Source organism: Empidonax traillii, unplaced genomic scaffold (assembly GCF_003031625.1).
Source record: "Empidonax traillii isolate 1590-97213 ecotype Southwest subspecies unplaced genomic scaffold, ASM303162v1 scaffold20:size5563877, whole genome shotgun sequence".
Classification (NCBI taxonomy): Eukaryota; Metazoa; Chordata; class Aves; order Passeriformes; family Tyrannidae; genus Empidonax; species Empidonax traillii.
The window spans coordinates 3,049,209-3,073,134 of record NW_020955213.1 but is presented as its reverse complement, the minus strand read 5'-3'; the positions used below and the strand labels follow the sequence as shown (position 1 = coordinate 3,073,134).

General features: G+C 43.0%; 1 protein-coding gene across 2 annotated transcripts in view; it reads right to left on the bottom strand.

Moving 5' to 3' along the window:
* NRK (Nik related kinase) overlaps positions 1 to 23,926 on the bottom strand; it is a 91,054-nt gene that overhangs the window by 41,580 nt on the left and 25,548 nt on the right. Inside the window, exons 3-14 of one of the 2 annotated variants that reach the window (XM_027898911.1) lie at positions 19,695 to 19,751; positions 14,841 to 14,966; positions 13,958 to 14,068; positions 12,130 to 12,220; positions 9,932 to 10,062; positions 7,889 to 7,943; positions 5,664 to 5,742; positions 5,090 to 5,265; positions 3,282 to 3,354; positions 2,681 to 2,876; positions 1,233 to 1,379; positions 342 to 503 (exon numbers count right to left, since the gene is read on the bottom strand). In XM_027898911.1, the coding sequence (XP_027754712.1) occupies positions 342 to 503; positions 1,233 to 1,379; positions 2,681 to 2,876; positions 3,282 to 3,354; positions 5,090 to 5,265; positions 5,664 to 5,742; positions 7,889 to 7,943; positions 9,932 to 10,062; positions 12,130 to 12,220; positions 13,958 to 14,068; positions 14,841 to 14,966; positions 19,695 to 19,751 (1,404 nt within the window). The remainder of the gene's footprint in view (positions 1 to 341; positions 504 to 1,232; positions 1,380 to 2,680; positions 2,877 to 3,281; positions 3,355 to 5,089; positions 5,266 to 5,663; positions 5,743 to 7,888; positions 7,944 to 9,931; positions 10,063 to 12,129; positions 12,221 to 13,957; positions 14,069 to 14,840; positions 14,967 to 19,694; positions 19,752 to 23,926) is intronic. The other variant, XM_027898920.1, reaches the window with a different exon arrangement.

Here is a 23,926-nt window from a genome sequence, read left to right as displayed (position 1 = left end):
CATCAGGCAAAGACCTCTGTTAAATGTCAGATGATATTACCTTAACTCATTCCTCTTTGAAAGACAAGGGAATGACACCTAGCTGACCAGAAGAATGTTGTTTCCCTATTCACCAGTCAACCCCCTCTCTCAATTCAAGTAGAAGTGACAGAACAATTTTTCCCTTCCCTTATCCTCTGAATATTAATGGCAAACAAAGACTTGACCGTAGCTTAAGTGTGCAGTAAGACACAGGTCAAGCTCCAGATTGAGGTTTAAAGATCAGTCTGCTTTTGGCTTCAGCAGAACCACACTATCATAAACTGCAGGGCTCCAAAATGCTACACTGGCCAAGACAGTACCTCTTTGCTTGTGCTGCTTGATGGAGGCTGCACTGGTGCATTTGAACTCGAGGAAGGCTCCTTCTTCTTCTGCTTGTGGTCATGTTGGAGGGACAGCAGCTGTGTCTGATCTTTGGGGAGAGTTCGATGCCCCCTCCTGTTGTGCTGCATATCTTCCATCTTCTGAAAGCAGAGGGTGATGAACCTCAGAGAGAACAATGCCTTGGAGGACAACCAAGTTGCCTGCTGGAAATAGTGGCTTTTCAAAGAACAGAGTGAGCACAATTCCAGCAGGGCCCACAGAAGAGTCAGAACTCTGAGCAACAGGAAGAATAAATTGACACCAAATACTCTATCTGGCTTTTTAGAAAGCATGTCAGAAAATCATATTTCTTCTGTTTACTTTTCCTAAAACTGGAGGACTTTAATCAAACACTCCATGCTTCTACAAATCAATTTGCAGCTGAAACATCACAAAAACATGGTGGCCAATGTACCAAACCTAACAACGAGACTTCAGCATTAAAATTATCCTCTGCTTCACTGTTTTTGTGAAAAAGAAATGGTCCTGGTTACAACCAGAATACAAAATGGAAGCTACAGATTTAAGCTTAGGTTTAGTTAATGCTTGGATCAGGGAAAAGGAATTTTAAATCAGAGTGAAGACCATTTCAGCACAGAGGAACAGAAGGGACAGAAGCGGGAGAGGCAGTGTCCCTGCTGTAGATAAGGAGGATGACTCAGTACCATGCAAGTTAACTCAAAAAAAGGCTGAATCTGAGAACAAGAGGCAGTGAATGCCTTAATGAAGCCCCTTTTTGGTCCATGACTCAAGAGGATGGGAATATCCTCAGGGAAGAGAGAGAGACACCAGATACAGGAACAGGGAGCTGCAAACTGCTCTCTTCATACCTGCTTCTTTTCTAACTTCCTCTGTCCATCTACTATGAAGTGTTCATCTTCCACAGCCCTTTTGTCTTCTTTACCCTTTTCCTTTGCCTCTGGCCACCTCTGCTCACACTCCTGCTGCCTTCGTAGCTCCTGCTCTCGCCTCTGGTGCTGGAAGAGAGCCAGGGAATAACATTGCCCATTTCACTTTACTTTTGTACCCATCAATTACTTATGCCATTGCTCATTAATCACAAGGCCCATTTCCTGCTCTGCAGTCACTAACGGGGGACACCCCACACACCACCCAGCAGAAGCTGCCGCCACCACCACGACTGCCAAACCTGAAGTGAAACCTCTGCCCTTTTGGCAGCCCAGGCAGATTTGTCATTCATTTACGCAGGCATGCAAGATCTCCCTGACAGCTGGTAGCTAATCTAATGACAAATGTCTTCCTGTCATTTCAAGAAGGGTTTTTCCAAAGTGCCTGTTTTTCTGGAGCAGCACTATGCTTCACAAACATCAGCTCCAGAGTTCACACCATGCTTGAGTTTTGCCAGATACTCATGAGAAGAGACATGCTGGTTATTTTCAGTTTGTGTTGGGCCACTCACTACAGGAAAGACACTGAGGTGCTGAAGCGAGTTCAGAGAAGGGTAACAGAGCTGATGAAGGGTCTGGAGCACAAGTTTGATGAGGAGTGACTGAGGGAGCTGGGGGTGTTAGGCCGGAGAAAAGGAGGCTCAGGGGGGACCCTGTAACTCTCCACAACTCCCTGACAGGAGGCTGTAGCCAGGTGGGGGTCAGTCTCTTCTCCCAGGTAACAAACAAGTTGTGCCAGGGGAGGTTTAGATTGGATATTAGGAAAAATTTCTTTACTGAAAGGGTGACCAAGCACTGGAACAGACTGCACAGTGAAGTGGTGGAATCATCATTCCTGCAAATGTTCAAAAAACATGTGGATGTGGCACTTAGGAACATGGTTAGTGGTGCACTTGTCATTGCTGGGGTAAGGTTGGACTGGATGATCCTAGAGGTCTTTTCCAACCTATGATTCTATGACTCAACCCTGCCTCCAATACCACAGCATTTCAGGCAGGCAGCTGAAAAGGCAGCAGCTACCTTTTAACATCTCAAACAGAAGCAGGGTCAGGACTCTGGACCAGACTAACACCAAACTGGGAAACGCACATGAGAAAGAAATGGGGATCTCTCATCCCATCTGCCTGGGCTTCCCACCAAAACTAACTCAAACAAAATGTCTTTCCTCTTCTGTTTCCAAAGCTCAGGGCAGGTTGTCAGCGGGAAAATGACAGAGGCCATTTAAAATCATTACATTCAAGTGTCTCACAGTTCTCCCAAGGTGGAAAACTAAGTTCCAGGTTGTGCCGACAATTTAACACAGCCCTTTCTCGCCTTTCAAAGCCTACTTTCCACAGGCACATGGAATAACAATACAAGCCAGTCCCTACATCCTCCAGCCTCCTCCTCTGCTCCTTCTGCTGCTCAATCCGTTTCTGCCGCTCTGTCAGCAGCTGCTTCTTGTATTTCTCCTGGTCCTTCAGCTGCTGCTGCTGGCGATGAGGGTCAGAACGGTTCTTGTTCTCCTGCTGCAGCCTCAGAAATTCACGACGGAGAGTTGACTCCCCTGGGAGATTAACTATGGAGCTGAAACAAAGAGGAGGTTTCTACATGACTAAACATAACATTAAGGACAGAATACAAGGTGCACTGGGAATTGTTTGGTGTCCTGTGTTGGGAAATGAAGATTTATCTCCAGCACATTGACTGCGCATCCGCACTCGCTGTGCTACAAACCAGCCTGAAGCTGATTATTGGGTCCTTCATTTGAGAGTTTCCTCCCTATTGCAGGGGAACTAAGAAGCAGCTTATTACAGACATTTTATACCCAGCAGTTATATTTGACAGCTACAAAACTGTTAAAGCTACCAAAGGGGACACAGGAGATTAGGGATTCAGAGCAAGTTAAGAAAGCTGTTCTGGCTGAGGAGAGCTGCCTTCAGTGAGAACAGCTTGGGCAGTCAAATTTTCTATTCCAGTAATAAAATTAACCTTGGTTCTCCTTCATCTTCATTCAGCTCATCATCTTCCTCCTCACTTCCACTGTAATCATAGTCCGTTTCTTCTAAAAAAGAGAATAAACAAACCCCAGAGGAGGATACTGTTATTTAAGGTATGATCTTGAACTTTGTTTCTGAGCTCTCAACCTGAACTACAGGCTCAGCAGGAATTGGAATTTAGAAGTCACAGACTGTACTGGGAGGCTGAGGGGAGGCAAAATATCCACGTACATAATTCAAAATCTAGTTCAGGTAATGTTTCAGGGCAGCTCCTTTACACACACACCGCTTTTCTGTTGACTGACTGTGTTGGTTTTGCAACCTATTTCCATCATCTGAAACAAATTAGGTTAAACCCACAGAGAAACCCAACCCCCACAGAACCACCAGCAGAGAAGATCTTTAGAAAGACACTTAGGACATAAAAGCCTTGCACTGCTCTGCTGCTCATACCTGTTGTATGGCTATGCTGAGGCCTTCAGTAAATCCAGGTTTCTCTTTGTATCAAAGTAAATAAGTAAAAACCCTCCACTAATGCTAGTTTTAGCACAAAGGTTTAGAAGAGACTGACCCATAGTTTAAAATTCAAGACTAACATGAAGGTAGTTTTAATGGAATAATTTCAGATAGTTCCTACCCTGCATTGCTGGCTATATTGCATGCTAAATTGGGGCTTTATTTTTTTTGGAAGTTACTATTTTGAAGTGTATGGTCTGGCAATTTTACAAGGTTCTCCATTTCAGGGGAGCCTTGATTAAAATAGCACTTTTCAGGTCAAAATATCCATCAAGAAGTGATTGTTATCATTGCATTTCCCTGCCCCTCCCCAAGGGTTTTTGTGAGAAACTCTGACTTACTATCTTTCCATTCCAATGTGCTTTGAGATTCATAGCTGAAAGAGGTGGTAGATTTTGCAACTGCTACTGTGGAGTCAGTAAATCTACATTGCAAGAGCAGTTTCATTTTAGGCATAAATATTCCTGTTGTGAAATCACTACTTGGTTGGAGTTTATAAAACACCTTCCAACACCATAGCGCTTTCCAAGTTCGCCCTCACAGTGCCTCTGCCATATAAAATACATAGAAGAGGAAGACAGGAGAGAAGGAAGGAGAAATTTGTTGGCTGACAGGCTACGGGGCTCACTCCCCCTTTGCACAGCCCTTAGTCTGCCATGGCATTTATAGAGGCATTTACACAAGTATTATCCCCTCTCCAGCACTGCTTCTTCCAGGTTTTGCTTTGAAGAGTAAGGTTGTTTTTTGTAACAAACTCAGACTCTCTCTTTTTCTTGATCCACTCTGTGAGGCAGATGATCCATTATATCCATTTGTGTTTTGCTGGTGGTCTTCTCTAGGTCTCTTTGGTGCACTCCACTGCAAAACACTGCAGTGCAGCAGTGCAGCAAAACACTTCACTGCAGCCCTGCTGCCCCCAAAGAATTCACAAGATAAAATTATGGAGACACAACAGGTGGATCTGGGACAGAAATATGAACTAAGAGACCAGAAAACGTTTGTGGAGCACCACTTAGATGTTCCAGAAAGTAGAGACCAACTCCTGCTAGCATCAGGGTTGCTCTCAGTGACTCAGGGTCAGTCAGGTTCCAGAGACTTAAGCACTCAAACACCATGAAGGACCCAGGCTTTGACAAAGAGATCTTCAAAATGGCCCCACCACTATCAAGGACTACGCTGTCTCAGTTTTCCTGGTTCTGCTGTTTCAGTCGCATCTGCCTTGCGCCAAAATGCGAAGAGGACCTGCACTCTGAAGTGCCTTTTATTTTGCTTTTGCCATATTACCCTTTTCTCCTTTTTTCTTCCTGGTCCTGTCCAGGTGGTCTTTCAGCATGATGCGCACTTGCCGTTCGTTCTGCATGTCTCGGATGAAAGAATGCTTAAGCAAGGTTTCAGTGGATGGACGGTGCAAATAATGTTTTACAAGGCAGCTTTCGACAAAGTTTAGGAATTTCTTTGACCTGAAATAGACAGAGCAGGTGAAGGTTTTCTTTATACACTTCATTTAAAAGTAATTATCTGTAGGGCACACTGACTGCCATTAGCCCCACAATGTCCATGTAGTCTTCTGACAAAGCACTGACCCCAAGCAGCCCATCTAAGCCTTCCTTGCCTATCCTGCAATTTCAGCCACAAACACCAAAATTAAACAACTGCTGCAGTTTAGGCAGAGTTCAAAAGAAAGGTGTTACTTCCCAAAGGTAAACTATACCTGCCCTCTGGCTTAACCCAGCACCAGAAACAGTCAAGGAGAAACACCTCCTAGAACAAGATCATTGTCTCTGGACAAGCGAGTTTAAAATCCTCCTAGGCCCAACACAGAAGCCAGAACTATAGGTTTTTATACACATCTCTTTACCATTTTCTGGATTTCAGCTTTGGGGGTGGGTTCCGTGGGATGAGGAAGAGAGCTCTCATGGGGTGCATGTCACACAGAGCTGCAAAAGAAACCACAAATTACTGAAGGGTGCATGTCCTCCCTGTGTCCCTCCCACAGCCAGACCATGCTGACCCAGCTGGGCCGTGAGCCTGGCTCTACCAACAGAGAGGAATAGTCCTCCACAAACATCCCCACTTGAAACAGCACAGAACCTGCCCCAAAACCACAACAGTAGTCAAAAAAATTCACACTACAGCCAAGAAACCAAGTTTCTGAGTACACAGAAATTTCCAGTTAAAAGAGATTCGAAAGAAAAGCTGCAATGCATGAACAAGTAAAACTTCCTTCATATTTTTGATATATAAGGCTTCAGAGGGACATAAAAAAAAGCTTACCTTTTCATACACCAAAGCGTGTTTTTACATAAGCAGAAGTTAAAGCTGAGATTGAAATACTTATCTAGTCATTATGTCTGGCTTATGGTTCAGATAAATAATAAGCTCCATTTTAACCAAGCTCTTGGCTACATTGTTCACGGCATATGAGAAAATGCAGGATGAAGAAAGCCCGACGCGAAGCGAGGAGCTCATAACCTGCCTCACTGGCACAGAGTGGAATGACTGAGCGCACAGTTCACCCACGCTGTGCTTGGGAGTGTGAGCACCGTTATTAGGCAATCTGCAACAGATTCTACTCCTGAATTCATTCAGATGCCGGTTTCTCTCCAGCCCAACGCACTTCACTTCAGTGTTACTGTTGTGGGAAGTTGAAGCTACGAAGAACTCTGCAGAAAGTAAATACTGTCACATCTCATTTATCCCAGGCATTTTGTAGGGAATTATGAGTGTGCTCCATCTGCCACGGAGAAACATCAGGGGTCAAAGGTTTTCCTTCACCAAACAGAGCTACTGAATGACAACTGATAGGAACTACATGGAGGCTGATTTCTTACATGTCAGTGTCCAGCAGTGATTCTCTTAACACAAATGGACTTCAACAGCATTACAGCATTAGTACAAGTGAGAAGACTATTCTGGTAAGGCCTTCCCTCCCTTCTATTAATTTCTGTCTGCATCCACCTGCTTTCATTTCTTACATTTGGGTTCTGGTTTTGACTTTTTCCTTTGTATTTTCAGTAATACATGATACAGTGGACATGGGGCACAGAAAAATTCTAGTTTCTATCTCTGGGTCCCAGACACTGCTGTACTACAGTAAACAAAACACAATGCAACAGAATTTAATCCATAGCATTTCCCTGTCAAAACTAGGGAAAACATCGAATCCAAGTGGCACGAGAAACTGGCATGCAAAGCTAAAAAGTCTCTCAAAGAAAACTCCCCATGGACTGATGTCTCAGGACCAAGCTTCAGTTTGGCTGAAGCACAGGGTCCGAAAGTGCTCCTGAACTCCAGCTGGCTCCTATTGAAAACCAAGTCTGATGGGAGAACAGCCAAGTGTGTTTTTAACAACACAGCCTACACGCTCTCAGGCTCAGGCCAGAGTATGATTTATTTCATCCCCCCTGCTCTCAGCGGTGACAGGATACCCCATCACATCACATCTGCTCTGCAGGAGCTGGGGCAAAGCAGTCAGTCCTCCGTGGAAACCACAACACACAGGGACTTTGCATTCACAGATCTCTGCTGACAGAGGCTCACTGGAGGAGCCAGGGGGACACCTGGCAGGCACAGGCAGGCTGTAAAACCATGGTAATCTGCTGTCAGGTTGAGAATGTGGTCATGGACCAAAGCCATTACACGTGAGAAAACAGTGTTAATCCCCAAAACTGTACAGAAAAATATAACCTTTAGGCCTACCTTCTCCAACTGCCATAATTATTTTTATTGACCTAAACCCAAAGCCACTCCTGTCAATGTTTTCTGCTAACATGTCAATCACTTCTACTCAGCTGAACCCACAGGCAGTGGTCAACAATGTGATGCTAACAAGAGTTCTAAAAAAAAAATAAATTTTGTTTCCCTAAGAAATGAAGGCAAGGAATCAAAATATAGACTGAAAGGGTCTAAAAGGAAGAGGAAAGCAAAAGAGTCCAAAGGAGAAAAAGTTAGAGATTATTTTTAAAGATACAGACAGAACCAGAATTTTGCACATCTATGTGTTAGCCAAAAATGGGTTATTTTAACACAGAATAAATATGTTACAAAGCACAGAGACCCCCACCTTTATACAAAATCACTTACGAGGAGCTCCTTCGGCCATTTCAATAGCAGTGATTCCCAGAGACCACAGGTCACTCTGCAGGAAAGAAACAATGCACATTGCAGCTTGCAACATTCAAGCTTTTTTGTTTGTTTTCTTCTGGTTTTTTAGGTTTTGTTTTGTTTTTTTTTTTCTGTTTTGTTATTTTATTTACAGTTTCCCTAGATCTCTCCTGGATCATGTTGTTTTAGTAGGAATGACATATTCTGCTCCCTCCCACTCCCTACTGAGCTTTTAGGAAGTGTGCTAATAGCCTGAAGCTTCCCATTTCCCGTGCAACTCTGAACAGCTGAGTCATCATTTAAGCAGCCAGCCCCAAAATGCAGACCTTCTGCATTCAAAAAACAAGAGCCAGAATATAGCAGGCACCATTTAAATATATGTCTTAAATCTGTTTTCATGAGGTAGTGAGACACAGCAGTGCCTCGCCCTCCTCCTTCTGGCCCCAAAAATTCTTGGTCTTAATGCTTATTTCAGAGCAGTCATTGCTGAGTTTCTACAACAGTGGAACAGAAACTATATTCAGGGCTCAGGGACTGACTTTTTCTGTCTACAAAATCTCCAGTTACACGTTTTTGGGCACATGAGAGCACACCATGCAGTCAAATTTATGCTGCAGCATATGTTCAGCTCAGTTAACAGAGTGGAGTTCCCTTTAATCAGCTGATCTGGATGCCAAGGGCCAGGTTTTAATCATGAAGGTAAATCGTAAACACCACCAGTGACTGCAAAAACTTCACAGGTTTCCACTTGATTAACCATGTGCATTATTTCACTATTTTTGTGTCTAAATGTAGCCGAATGAGAGGCGACCAAACCAACTTGCAGAGCTTCTCCAAAACTATCTTTTAAAAACACAGCGAGAGAAAACAAAACTTCAAAGACTAGAAGGAATAAACCATTACATAAATAGCAGTTCATACCCAGCCCAGCTCTCCAACTAAACCTGACTTTATCAAAAGAGCCTTCTCAGTCCAGCTGCTCTGAACTCTTTACACAAGCTGAAAGTGAGTTCTTATCACAGTTTGTGAAGGGATTTGGCAACAAAACAGGTGGAAATTTCATGGATTCATGATCCAGATCTGTTATTAAGTAAATGACTACTGGGGTAGTACCACAGGTTTGGGGGACAATGAGAGAAACTTCCAGGCTACAAAGAATTTTGGAGATCCAAAGCAAAAGAGGCAGACAGCTGACAGGGAGAATGAGGAATGTTTGTAAAGCTCAGTGTGTAAACACACATATTTATGTGTATGTATTTTTACTCTTCTGATTGTTTTTTTGTTTGTTTGTTTGTTTTTTTAAGACAAAGAAGCCACATAGTGGCTTCCTGCTACGTTTCTCATCCTATCAGCTATAAATCTCTGTGGAAAAGACCGGTCCTGTGCCACCTTCTGAGTCATAGCACTGTTTGTATAAGTGCTTCCAAGACCCTCTGCTGATCAGTTTTAAACTCCCATCTGCAGAATCTATTTGAAAACTGACAAACTGTGATTATTACTGAAGTCAAAGAAATCTCTAGAATTAGGAGTGCACATTCTTTATAACTGTATCTTTTGATAAGTACACATTCTGAGAAGGAAATTGACTGGGGACAGGGAATGAAGACAAGAAATAATCTCTTGAGTTTTCAGTAGAAGATTGGCATGGCACGAAAAATAAAATCCAAGAACATTCTTTGGTCATGACTGAGACACACAACATGACCTCACTCTGCCAGTGCAGCACAGAAGGTCTCTCTTCCTTTCTTTCCTATCCAGACCTGCAACCTTCATATATCAGTACTTCCTTATTGCAGAGAAGACCATTAAAGTCTATGTAATGTATTAACAATGCACATAAAATAATTAATAATGAAACTCCAATCTTAAGAAGAGCCTTCAGCTACATATTACAAATATTTTTATTTGTGCAGTTCTAGTATTATTGTGGTTTAAAAGGCAGGAAGTTTGAATTTTTCAAATTAGCAGAATTTCAGCAATAACCTGCATGTTTTTGTACCTTATGCAGAGTTTAACACTTACCCTGTAATCATACGTAGAGTCTGGGTTCTCCTCACAAGCAATGACCTCAGGTGCCATCCAATAAGGTGTGCCAATAAACGTATTTCTTCTCCCAATAGTTCTGTCCAGCTGAGCACTCACACCAAAGTCCACTGAAAATCCAAGAAGAGGTAAAGAAATCAGTAAAAAGTTGTATTCACATGGCAGAACATGTGCTTGGTTACTTTTGTCCTGTTTGGAACACCAGATCTTCGGGCTAAAATGTGTATAAAATCTGAGTTCCTCCAGCACATCTTGTCCCAATAGCTAAAATTTAATTTCCTTTTTTTTCCCTCCCTCCTTTTTGATCAAATAATGGATCAAATACACAGCACGCTAAATCTGCCAGGCAGGTTACAGCAACATGAATTGGTCTAGGAAGTCATCACAGAATAATTTATGCTTAATTTAAACACTACATTAAGTAGGACTAGTGTGTGAAAGAAAAAATAGGATCTACAGACAAGGCAAATTTGGATGTGTCTAATATGGCCAACTTGTGAAAGCTGCAAAGAACCATCACATCATTTTGAGCTGTCTGGAATAACTCCTTCTCTACATTCATACAGTATCTTTAAACAAGACAGAGAGTCTACTACTTTATTCTGATCTCAGACTCATCATAATGAGAGAATCGTGTGGTGCTCTTTGAGCTGAAAAGGGTGTTACATTCATCAGGACTGTACAGCAAAATGGTTTTGTTCAAACATGAAACCAAATAATTACATGACTGTATTTCTCTTTGAACAACCCTCTGAGATACATTAATTGGATCCACTGGGCATAGAACTGGGGGGATATTCCCAGAGGAGGCAAAGTAGCAGGGAAAAGAAAGGACTGAAAGGAGACAGCCCTATGGTTGCAATCAAGGAGCAGATTTTCCCATTCATGTTGCCTTACTGCAGATCATCTGCAAACTCCAATCATTTCTACTACTATAATTTAATGTGCCTGCTCAGCAAACCTTCTCCAAGTATAAGGTGGACCCGACCTTTGGGATCATTGTGCACTCTGTGCTTCTGATGGGAAGTGTGCACTCTTACACTGAAGGGGAACGGAATTGGATTGAGAACCTGTCTTTCTAGATTCTTTGCTTTAAGACACCAGGCTAAATATATCTGGAAACAACTGTTGGGCTTTTTAAAAATTGTTGTACTTAGTAAATCTGTTTCATCTTTACCCAGAGTAAGAAAGATTTAACTTTCTTGTCAACCATGTGGAGAATGGTGGGACTGGTAACTATACAAGACCATAAACACACACAACTGCCCCATCTCACCTGTTTTAAGAGGTAACAGTTGCCAACTAGCTCATATGTTTTAGATACTACAAGCAAAATCCAGCCTTCATTTAATACAATACCAACACTCCCTCTGACTTCAGTTTTTGCCACAAGGTTAAACCATAATGAGATTTAAAGTACTTACTTTTACCTGCTCCAAGCAAACATCTTACCCCACATCCACAAGTCATGTTTATAATTTTTGTTTTCCAACTCTACAGTGAATTTTTTCAATTAGAGAGAGAGGGACCATAAAGATCATCACAAATAAGAGAAGTGCTTCCCTTGAGACTTCTCCTTTAAAACATTGCCATGCACTCCCTGTGATGTCTTTCCAAAACATGAAAGACATGCCCTCCTCAAGAGGGATATATACTTGAGTTTACTCTTAGGAATTCACAAGTTGTCAACACTGACATGTCACAGGAAGTAAAGGAAATGAGTAAACCCTCCAAATTTTTGGAGAGATGACTATTAGCTCAGTGGTAGCCCTTACAAACGAGTAATTTCACATATTGTCAGACTTACAAAAATCTCCAAGACCCCTTCCCTTAGAGAAATAAATGGATTAGTGTAATTTGTTCCCACTACTTTTTTACTGTGGAAATCTTTGCATGCTGGGATCAGCTGTGAAGGCCTGGTGCTGCTGTGACTTACTACACAGGCTCTGTGTTTGACTGCCCAGAAGTAGCTGCATTCCCCACAGGCTGTGAGAACCATCCTAGCAGAACCTGTCACATTTTCAGCCTTTTCTACGTGACAGACACCTTACAGGCACAACCATTAACAATACTCTGCATACTTGTTGCTCTTAGGTTACTGGAGGTTCTCTCTGAGACAAGATGGAAATCTTAAACTTTAACAAACAGGTTTCTAGCACACCTTTAAGGGAACTTACCCAATTTTACTTCTGCATTTTCCGTGAGAAGAACGTTCTGCCCTTTAATATCTCGATGGATGACATGGTGAGCATGAAGATGTGCCAAGCCCTAAAAGAAAACCAGACTTTCCTTATCCTGTCTCCTTAACATTATTACCATGAGTGTGACACTGTTGCCTTTTTGCACTTTTACCCTTTTCAGACTTTATTTGTAAGGAAAGTACTTCAGAGGTTACTAGCAACATGAAGAGCCCATTTTGGGGGAGGAGAGACAACAGCAACTGCGAGTTTGATTGTCTTCCTCTCCACAGACCTGACAGCAGTGGAGCATCTCTGAAGTTAAGTGTGAAGAGAACAAGGTAGCAGTATTTTAAAAACTTCTGTCTCAGAATTAAGGGATTCTCCTGAGTCTATGTGCTAAAAGCAGACCAAAGAGAAAAAGAACAAAGCAGAATGCTCCGTATGGACAGCATTCAGCAAAATGGTAAATTCAATGGTAAATGCACTACAGATAGTTAAAAATACCATGTCAGACCTCTTTTTGAATGCAGCAAGTATTGTTTTCAATCAGCTCATATTTGCTACATTCTCCTTCATTTCAAAATTGCCCATGGTTGAACTAGCATAGATATAAAGGAACACGCTGAAATAACCCATTACAGTAAGCCAGAGATGCTTCACTCAAAACATTTATTCTCTCCAATATTAATGGATTCAAACAGAGCTTCCACCCACCCTGTAAATTTCCCAGAAGGAAGCACTGTCAATCCATGTGCAACTGGGCCACTCTGTTTAGAAACCAGTGTGATTAAATCCAATCTCTTGCTTTTACCAACATGCTGTTGTGGCTTTCAATTGCATGAGGGTAAACCAAACCTTTTAAAATCAGTTGCTTTAGCAACCTGACCACATCATTAAGGTTTTTTTCTTTTGCAGAAGAGCCCTCCCCACACTCTCCAGATATAATTACTATAATCTGCAGATTAGTGCCAAATCCCTGTAAGATGGCCAATGCTCTCTACTGAGCACGTTTCTCAACTCCTGGAACTAAGTTTTACCCCTATTTAAGCATTACTTTGGCATGCCACTTGAATTCCATCTCCCAGAATACACATTTATCTTACCATTATTTAGAAGAGATGCAAAACTCCATTACAAGGAAGATGGATCAGTAACCCTGTAATGGGGGAATTTAGAATGACAGGTTCCAACATTATATTTTTTTTTTCCAAGCTAGTTCACCAGATTACACTTGGGAATTGTTTTATCCTCTGTACTTCTCAGGGGAAAAAAAAAAATAAAGTAGCCCTAAGCCTGCATAGAATGAAATATAGCCCCAAGAATTGTCTTGGGGAATATTGTCCCAGCAGGGCCACCTTTAAGATTTTGGAACACTGTTTAGTCAACGTTGTCTCTAATAGTGTGGAAAAGGGACCCTTGAATGTGTGCAGGTACAGGAACTATGAACAGAAAGATACTACACAGTGTGAACAGCTGAAGCAAATGAGCAGTAAGATCTCCTAATGTGGAGGACAGACTTACTGAAAACACAGAATTTATTTACTTATCTAGAGGCCCAGTGTCTGGAATTTTAGAAGATGGCTATTTGCCATAGGAAACAGGAATTTTCTGTTCTTCATACAGAAAATGGGATTAACTACAACAATATGGGATGTCAAGCAGCCGGCTCTTAAGGCTCTTCTGAACTCAAGGACCACAGACCATGAGCCCCACGGATCACAACCTTTAAACAATAATGCTCATTAGTGACCTATTTTAGCAACCAAAGGCTTGGAAAGCCCTTTTTGTTGCAAATGAGCATCAAAGCTCTGCTGGCAGGACTCACCCTGAGAACCTCTCTGCAGATGTAAGCAATCCAGTCTTCCTTGAAACAGTTCCCTTTTGTCTTCTTTACCAGGTCAGTGACAGAGCCTGCACCACAGTACTCCATCACCAGCTGCAGGGAGACAAACACAGGGCACCTTCACCACAGCTCTGCCAGGCTGCCAGCACAGATGCCACGTGCAAACCCCCACCCCACCACAACCCAGGTGCGGCAAACTACATGTGGCCTTCCCGGATGCCAAGTGACTTAAAATCTCATTTCCTGAATCACACACATTGCTAAATAAATAAACAAACCCAGTAGTGTTCCTCTCCTATTGCAGGTTATAGGTAGGGGTTTTTATATATGAAGTACAAAATCAGAAAAGCAAGAGCTAACAGCACCAAAAAACACAGGAAATTTTTAAAAATTTGAAAAGTTCTCATTACGATGCAGAGCTTTAAAAACCTTGCCTCCAAAAAATTGGAGGATTCATTATTCTTCTTTGCTTTATTGCTAATTCCTCTGCTCTCTTTTTTATTTTCCAACTGAAAAAAGGAGAGGAAAGCAAGAAGAAAAAGGAGAGGAGGGGAAAAGGACAAGCTCTTTCACTTTTGGAAAAAAAAACTCCACAGAAGTGTTTAATTTGGACAAAAAAAAGACTCAAATAACAAATCAAAATGACAGCACAAGTCACAACTATCATAACATACTTTATGCCCATCCTCAAAGGAAATCATAGGGGATGGAAGATGTCTAGGGAGGAGCAATTTTTCTCTTTTATATGTTATTCTTCAGAACAATGACTTCAGAGCTTTGCTGAGACAGAGTCCAAGCCAAGCACACTGAAGCTCCAAGGAAGGAGCTGTAAATCTAGTGAAAAGAAATGACACTGAACACTTACCCAGAGCTGATCATCTTGACCTGCAGGACTTTTCTTTACAAAAGCACCATAATATGTAGCAATATTCCGGTGATGGGAGTACTTTTTTAGCATATTTATCTCCAGCTTGATTTCCTCCTCTTCATTCTGTAACAGAAGAGAGCAGAAGGCTCCTTAGGCGACCACAGATCACCAGGCAAAGCAACCTCTGTCTCTGGAGGCTTTAACACCCAGCTGGAAGCACCCTGAGCAACCTGGTCCGATCCCATGGCTGACCCTGCTTTGAGCAGAAGGTTGGATCAGAGTTATCCTGCAATTATGAGACTGCAACTGATGGACACCTCTTAAACTGCCAACTGAAACACCCTGATCCACAGGTCTAAAGCAAGGAATTGCTAAATTGACCTAAAGAATCAAAAATGTTCCCACTGGGGCACAAAAATCGCATATTGTCTCCTCAGAGAGCTTACACAGGACCTATTATGCAGTAATTTAGTCTTGGAGAAACTAACCAGATTCAAACAAAAATAAAAGTATTCCTAACACTCCATTACTTAAATACTTGGAAAAGCACTTAGTGCACACATAAGCCAATTTGTCTTCCCAGTCCTGTGGAGGGTCCTGCTGAGAGGAAACCAAAGCCAAGAAGGACGCAACTCATCACAAACCAAATTCCAGTGCCAGTCAGGGGTGGGATCTGATTTTTCCTTACAGTTGTGAGGCTTCCCTACCTGAACCATGGGCTATTTCTCCCTTCTATCATGCCATCAAGGAAGGCTCTGGCATACTGGAAGCTAAGCACACCTCTGGACATCCCCTTCCAGGTATCTGTTTTCCCATGGTCTTTGTTTCAGTCTCCTCAGACATTCCCTAATGCCCAGTACAGCACTCTGCACAAGATAACTAACAAAAATACAAGTTTTTGTAATTGTATTACAAGGAAATGCCCTTTTTCAGAGAGACTACCTGATCTGAAGAGGGCCCTCATATCTAGCCTGTTTGCTATGGTGCACAACACCCAGTGAAGCGCACGTAGATTTTGCCATCTCATTCACTTTAACAGGAAACAAGTGGTGCTGCAAGGTATCCCTGTATCAGTTAAAAGGAGTACGACCAAGTTGAAAATTAATTTACCTTTCTGCAAAACATCTCAGTCAGCACTTACTAGCTGAAGGGAAAAAAAAAAAAGAGGCAGCAAGAACAACTCAGCCCCACAGGATATTTTTCTGCGCTTTTCCTCTATTTTCCAGTAGCTTTGCCATCGAAGCATTCCTTTAACTATCACAACAGACTGCTTACAAAACCAGACACATTGTCCTTTCTACCTGGAGCAACACATTAAGGCCTGACAAGCTAAAGCCAAATTCCCCTCAAGAATATGATGTGTTTTATTAAACTCGACCACACAAAAAATCATTCCCAACAGAGGGGACCAGTAAGTAACATCTATCCATAGGAGCCATGCTACCAGACCAAAGCCTAATTGTATTAAGCCTTAGGAAATGGGAAATGTAAAATAACTCGAAGCTAAATAAGGTATTTCAGGTTTCAGAACAGTCTCTTTGTTGAACACAGGCTCTCTAGCTGCACATATTACATTATATATTCCATTTATCTTTCATATGCAGTTAAGGAAAAGGAGGACCTTTGCTCTTTGGCTTGATACAACCCTGGATGTTGTATGGGAACTGTCATCCTGGACATGACCACGAGGGTCTTTAGGCAAGAGCAGAAAGAAGGATAAACAGGGAGGACAACTCCTTTCCTCCTGCTGCTGTCCCCCTTTCATCCTGCCTACTCCTTTTGCCAGGGGAGAACCAAATGTGTGGATAGGCAACATTCATTTTTGGTCAAGGCCTTCCCCAAATTACTTAAGATCTTTACAGATGTCAAGAGTTTGAGGTTTTCTTAACTGTTCCCATCTGCATGAACTTTGCACAGGCAGAGCCCTGCTGTGCCCTCAGCACCTGCCTGCAGCTTTCACCAAGTTCCCCGTGGGGAGCTGGCAGATCCCAACCACTTCCTCAGAGCTGCTGCCTATTTTTCAGCTCTTCTTCCTTTGCCCAATTTGCTAGATGTTGGAACCATGCTGGAACAGCACCTGAGTAGTTTCCATTCCTCTGCAATCTCACCTCCATGTTTCCAGAACAAAGCCAAGCACGAGTCCGCCTGTGAACACAGCCAGGATACCCAGTAGGCTCTTCCACACCCACTGGCAAGAGGAAAGAGTAGCTGCACATGTGTAATGCTTCTTTCCCAGGACCAGCAAGATGATCCAGTTCCTGCTCTCTTTACCCTGCACCTGCTGCTTCTTCTCTTGCCCATCCTTGCCTGCAGAGGCAGCTGCATGTGCCTGCACAGGTAACGCTGCTCGGTACAGGTTGAGTGCATTGCAGAGACACTGCTTAGGGCAGACAGCAGGCTGAGCTTCAAATATCGGTCAGTCTGTAAGGAAAGGGCTGCCCAGGACAGCAGCTGGGCATTTCACAGACAAATGCACTCCGGCTTCCCAGTGCTTAAGTGATTTTTGGAAAAATTGCTCTATGCCATGGAAAAACCAAGGCAAGAAGGGTAAACGTGAGTGATTCTGTCCCATGGGTCATGCCTGAGGCCCAGCCAGGAACTGAACCTGGACTTGGTAAGTCTCAGTGCTACAACATCCTCCGAGCAGGGTGACTGGGGACAAAAGCACCCTCAGCTTCTCAGTGCATGTCCATGCTCAGGATTTCCACTTTCCATCACCCTCTTGTCAGCGTTACCATCAGCCCCATCTCTCAGGGGTCTACAAACCTGCTCATAAATAATTGCTGCTTAAGGAAAGGAAACAGGCTTGCAGATGTGCAGGTGCAAAAAGCTGTTTCCTTTCACAAACCAACGCGTTCCTGGGCACAGATGGTTTCATGCACAGAGATGACAAGCTCATGATCAAAGGCTGTTTTTGAAGATGTGGGCCTATCTGCAACGGCATTAGGAAGCACAGAACCAGAAAGCACACGCCTCTGACCTCAAATAGAAAACAAGGTATCAGCTGATAAATACTGCACCAAGAGACCCCTGAGTACTGAGGCAGGTCTAACAACAAGTTTCACATTTAAATGTTATTTTGCTCTCTACAAAGAATGAAAGCAAAGACAGAGAGAGAATGATGTGCTGCCGAAGAGCTCTGTGATCACCTCCACCAACAGCTGAAGAGACAAGCAGCAAGAATCCAATCTCTTTGCAAGCACTCTCTGCTTGCTTGGCTCTGTCAAATAACAGGAAGCAGAGCCTGCATGGAGAGGCACATGAGCACACGTTGCCATCAGCTCCCCTTTAACCATTTCAAAGGGCTCCCCCCGCAACACAACACAGCAGCACTTCCTGACAGATGTCCAGAGGATCCCACAATGACCACAGCATCCTGCTGCTTTTAAGAATCCGGCCCAGGGCATGCAGCTCACGACAGCAAAGGGCAGATTTGCTTAGCTCTTGGTGTGCCCCAAATCTGAACAATCACAGCTGCAGCTGGTCAGGCGATTTCTGATAAAATGACTTCTTGCTGGAAAAAGAAACCCTGTAGATCTGGTGAAAGAATCAGAATCTTCTGGTGATTCTGATGTAGAAGAAGTAGCAGAAGGGACTGAATGCAGGTATGCCAGCCCTGTGCCCTAGCAGCAGGAACACAGCCCACCCCTCACTGGGAAAGTGGAAATAACAGCAGAAAGCCTTGCATTCCCCCTGAGCCAAGGTCAGAAAGCAGAAACACGTGAGAATAGCTGAGCTGGAATTGTTCAGGATTTAGTGGGGGACAAACACCAGGGAAAACCCCTCTGAGCAGCTGCACACACATGGTTCCCACTCAACTCCCAAATCTTTGCATGACCCAATGTGAAAACAGCATGATCTGCTACCACTACCCCTCAAGCAATGGGACAGGTTCCCCATCATACTGGGGGGTTGTTTGTTCCTTGCTGGTTCTTTAACCTGCAAGGAAGCAGCAAATCAGACCTAAGCAGCAGGTTTTTGCTCCCAGAACCATGCAATTACCAAGGTGATTCCTGAAGCTGGATCACATACTTGTGCTGCATTTAAATTCTGTTTCCAACCAAGAAGGCATTACTGCATGCTACAGTTTGATACTTGCATACAAGGAAACTGTTAAGGGAAGGAAATCTTTACAAGGTTCCCTTCCTGCAGCTTTTTCTTCAATTGTTTCATCAAGGAAGGGACTGTCACTGGTGTTAACATGACAGCCCACAAGTGACATCTTTGACCAGCCCTCACACTCTGTTGACAGACCCACTACGGGTTGTGCTCTTCAAAGGATAAACAAAATCCAATATTTAGCAACTTTTTCAACACCCTGTTCCAGCAGTGACACCACTTTATAAATGTGAGCAGGGACAGTGCCAATTAAACTGTCTCGTTCTCTCATCTGTCAAATCACAATAAAAAAGTGCAACATTTGCATTTCTAACATGTTCATGCTTGCTGACTGTCAGGGCAGCTACTCTGAGAAATAGCTGGCGAGGGGATAGGATGAGATGAAACACAGCAGGGGCAGTGCAGAGCTACAGGAAATCTTTTACTTGCTATCTCTGGAAACAGATAATCAACTAGAAATAAGCAGCAAGAGACTTATTCTCTTTGTTATTATTTGCCACCAAAATATATGTCAGTGCATTCCCTTATCACTTTGTCACCACTGGTCAGGTATAGTTGAAAAATCTGGTTGTGTTAATATCTCTCAGTACTTTATACACAAACCAATGTTCAGCAAGCATAATTTATACCACAGGATCTTCTTTTATAAGCTATCCACCTTCTCATGATCTGATTATTTATTTTTCATTGCACCTTCATAACAACCTTTTTTATTTTTGGTTTAGCACTCACCTCAGTAACATTCATCACTTTGATTGCTGCTAGCTGCCCAGTCTTAACATGACGACCCTGTTAAAATAACAAAAGACTGTAAGTAAAACACATAGGTAAACTATGAATACAGCAACAAATTAGGCATATAACAACTGGGTTAGAGTAAGTGCTTTCAGGCATGTTCAAAGTCATGTTGAAGATGTGCCTGCTCGTTGCAAGGGAGTTGGACTAGATGAGCTATAAAGGATCCCCTCCAACCCAAACTGTTCTATGATTCTATGTACCAAAAACCTTTTGGTCATACAAAACTACCAAGGTGAAGTCTGGTGATGTGTCCTCCACCTCGACCCCCCACATGTCCTGGTACACCTCAGGGTAAAGGGAAGACTCCAGGTTTCAGTGCATCAATCTGGAAAACTGTATGTGGATGCAAAGAAACTAAAGCTCTATGTAAGTTTTTGCCTTTTTTTTTTTAATGCCTTTTACTGTGAAATGCTTAGTTTTTAAAATTCTTACTGCAACCAAGCTAACTATATCTCAGCTACTTCCCAAAAAGTATATAGGGGCTTTGAAATTAAAAATATCATCTTCTGTGGTGGTGGGGAGGAACTCACCCAGTTTGACTGAGTAGGTGCCCACACATGTACACACTGCACGAGTGAAACGCCCACACTTCCCAGTCACTATTAAGCAACAAATAACTGGCAACTTCAGACTGGGTAATTGGCTTGTTTTTGAAAAGAGAGGTAGGAAAAGGGAGGTAATAGGAAATAAAGCTATTTAAAGACCAAACTTGCTACTGAGACTGACAATATGTGATTAACAAGAAGATGTATTAGGAAACACAACCGGGAATCTTGCTGTAAATTGCAGTTTCTTGGTTTGGTTAGATCAAGTTGCTCAACAGATACCGCAGGTGTAGTCTTTTGCCATGATAACCAGCAATCTCATACTGGAGGATAGTATCAAAAGATTTGAATGAACAGTGGATTTGCTATATGTCCTAACTCTTCACTTCCATGAAATGTTCAGAAATGGGTTTGAAGCTTTGAGACTGCAATTTTATTCCGGAAACAGTAGTGCCTGCAAAGCTGTATATTGAAATAACTAACTGACATCAGTTAAGGAAGCCACGGGAAATCAGGAAACCAAATATGAAATGCTGCAGTTTGCAGACAAAATGATTTGCAGGTGCAATTTACACCTGCAAAATTAAAAGCTGAGTTGATGTCATTTTAAAACCCAGGTCCTATCTGCACAAAATTGCATACAAGTGTTATTTCTAAGACTAAGCGATTTTGCATCAAAGAAAAATGATTCCTCGTTCTCAGGCGATATGTCACAGTCATGATTCCTTTTACAAAAAACTAAATCCTGCTGAGTTTTTTGTATATTTATAAGTGTCCTCTTTCCACGGAAGCACTCCTGGGATTGCAAAGCTTTTTCTCATAAAGAGAGAGGATTTATGTATTATCACAGAGCTCAGGAGGAAGACAAATGGGGTGCACTCTCCCCACAAGCCTCAGTGGGTGAGTGTGGATGGGCAGTGACCAGTGCTATCCCGACAGATGCCGGTGTTCATCGGCATTCATCCCTGCTGACGTCAATCCCCGTTACTGAGCTTCCTCTGCACAGCCACAGCTCCTTTCTTGGAGGCCATTGTTTGCAAATGCTTCCAGGCATTGAATGTCTTGGCAATGCAGAGTGAGAAGGCCTTCCACAAAGCACAGCCATGCTCAACACGCTGGCACCCTGACTTCGCTCCAGAGTTTGTCTGGAGTCAAGTATGCTGGTAATTCCATGCCTCTGGCCACCACAGGTCACCAGCAACCAACCCATCAAAGCAGTGAGTCTCTCCTGGGCTGCTGTAGATTCTGCAAAGGATGGTGTAAAGAATCAACACTAATTTTCATAACTATAGTGAAACATAGAGAGGGTTTTTGGTTTTGATTTTTTTTTCAAACTATCAGAATTGATGTGGATTAAATGCTATAATCTACAATGAAACACATCATTCCCAAAATCCAGTGCTAGAATTCACCGCATGACTTCAAACTGTCTCAAGTTAATTCTCTTTAACATATCTAAAAGCACCAAACAGCCCTGGGCTTCTTATTAACCCGCTGAGACCAGTGCCCAAGCAAGGAAAGGTTTCAGGGCCTGGACCCTTATTTTTTTTTCATTTATCAATAAATCTCAAGGTTAGCCAGAGCTCATGGAAACTCTCACATTGCTGCTTCTGATGAAGCCACTAAGTTGAGCATGTGTAAATTGTTTTGAGAAAACTGGCTGTTTTAACTGCTTCCCAAGCAAATGAGACCAACAGACTCACTTCCAGTGACAAGATATGCAGAAGTTCACCCTTACTGATTTAATAAAAAATGTGAGGAAGAACAAAGGGCATTGCTCTCTGAGCCCTCTGCCCCTACCCATCCTCTCCTGCACATTAAAGGGAATCAGCCTGTTGTGATTCAAGATCCTCCCCTGCACATTTCCCCAGAAACTGAGTAGAGGGCTGGAATGGTCTGTGGGCCAGTTTCCCTCATAAAAGGTTTCATCTTTCACCCAAAGGCTCAGTATAAGAGCAAGTTTCAGCTCTGGAGAATGTAGCCAAAACATTCAACAGCCATCTGCAAGTCAACCATATTCCTACCCAAGAATATAGCATTAAACTCTATCAAGCTCATACAGAGCTTAGACATCAAAAATTCTGAAGCTTACTGACTTTCTAAAATCGAAGTTCCTCCCTTCATTTTGATGAGGTATCCAAGTTGGAAAAAATTCTCTCGTTAGCTTTGATTCCAGCTAAATTCCTGGACTCCTCCAGAAAATATTTCCGTATAAAGTCTGCTGTAGCTGCCAGCTAGTCACTAAAGTAACATTCAGCAAACCTGGAGCCAGCACACACATTTTTCAAATCTGCATACTGCTCACTGCAGCCAGACTTATGGGGATGCTTTATGCCAAAGATCTGGTTCTGATGAGCTCCAACTATGCATTATCTCTGCAGGGAGAGATACATGGAAAAGGGCAGAGTGCTCAGTGCTATTTCTATTGGATGTGTATTTATCTTTTTACCTCAATCAGATACAGGAACTGCTTATCTATGCCCTCTACCAGGGGTCAAGACATGTTCTTTTCTATTTACATCAAACAAGAATGGCAGCATTAGCCATCAGCTACTAGCTGACAAAGGGCCTTTACAGGAATTAAGTACACTTACAAAATTATGCATTCAGCCACATATAACACCTTTTCTTGTTAGGCCCAAATAAAAATGTTGGACAGTCCCTGGCTCAGGCCATGATTACAAGAAGAAAGCCAAGGTCCCAATAAGGTTGTAAAGGCTGCAGGTCACATGCAGAGCGCTTGGTTGGACAGCTTCCCTCCCAGATCCCACACATATCTCTCTTTCTAGGTGTGGAAAACAGCTCCCATCAGCTTCTCCGACAGACTTGGAGTGGACAACTGCAAGTCCAGACGAGAGAAGCCAGCTGTCCTGTTAAGTGCTGCACACCATGCCAAGGCAGCCCACGGCAGTCCCATCACACGCTTCCTTTTTGGCAAGAGGCGCTCGTTTAGGGACCACGTGTTTCTGGGTCTGATGGAGTTGTCCCCATTTAACCGCTGCAGGAAGAAGTGCACATGAAGGGCAGGAACTGCCTGCTGCAGGATACCAAGGCAGCCCAAGCTGTGAAAAAGTCCTTGTTTGAGCCCGTGTTCTGCCTGCAACCAGAAGCACCACCTCAGTTAAAAAGCACGAGGCTGCAAGATGCCTATGTGCAGAGATCCCACCTAGAAACCAGAAGATTTGGACACCTACCAGTTTGTACCTTTGCAGCCATGTGAAGGGCAATTTCACATCAAACACACTCTGCCATCAGGCACAGACACATCAGCATCAGCACAAGAGTGTGGGGTTCCCAGGTGACCCTTCACAGTACTGTAATTCTGAAAGCTGACAGATACCACAACCTTAACTCCTGGGACCTTCTCTGGATATTGTATGTTTGCATTGGAAAGCCAGATCTGGCTGTTGGAGGTGTGGGACTTCAGATGCCAGAGGTCTTCCTCACCCAGAAGCACTAATTATGGGATAACGGGTGCAGCCTGCGGCCACCCACCCTTTGGGAGCGAGGTGAATGCACAGCTGTCACTGCAAGCTCTTACCGAAAGTGAACTTGAGCAAGCACATTTCCTGCTCAAAACCCACTGATGAACTTTGAAGTTTGAGCCCGTCTTGGGTAAAT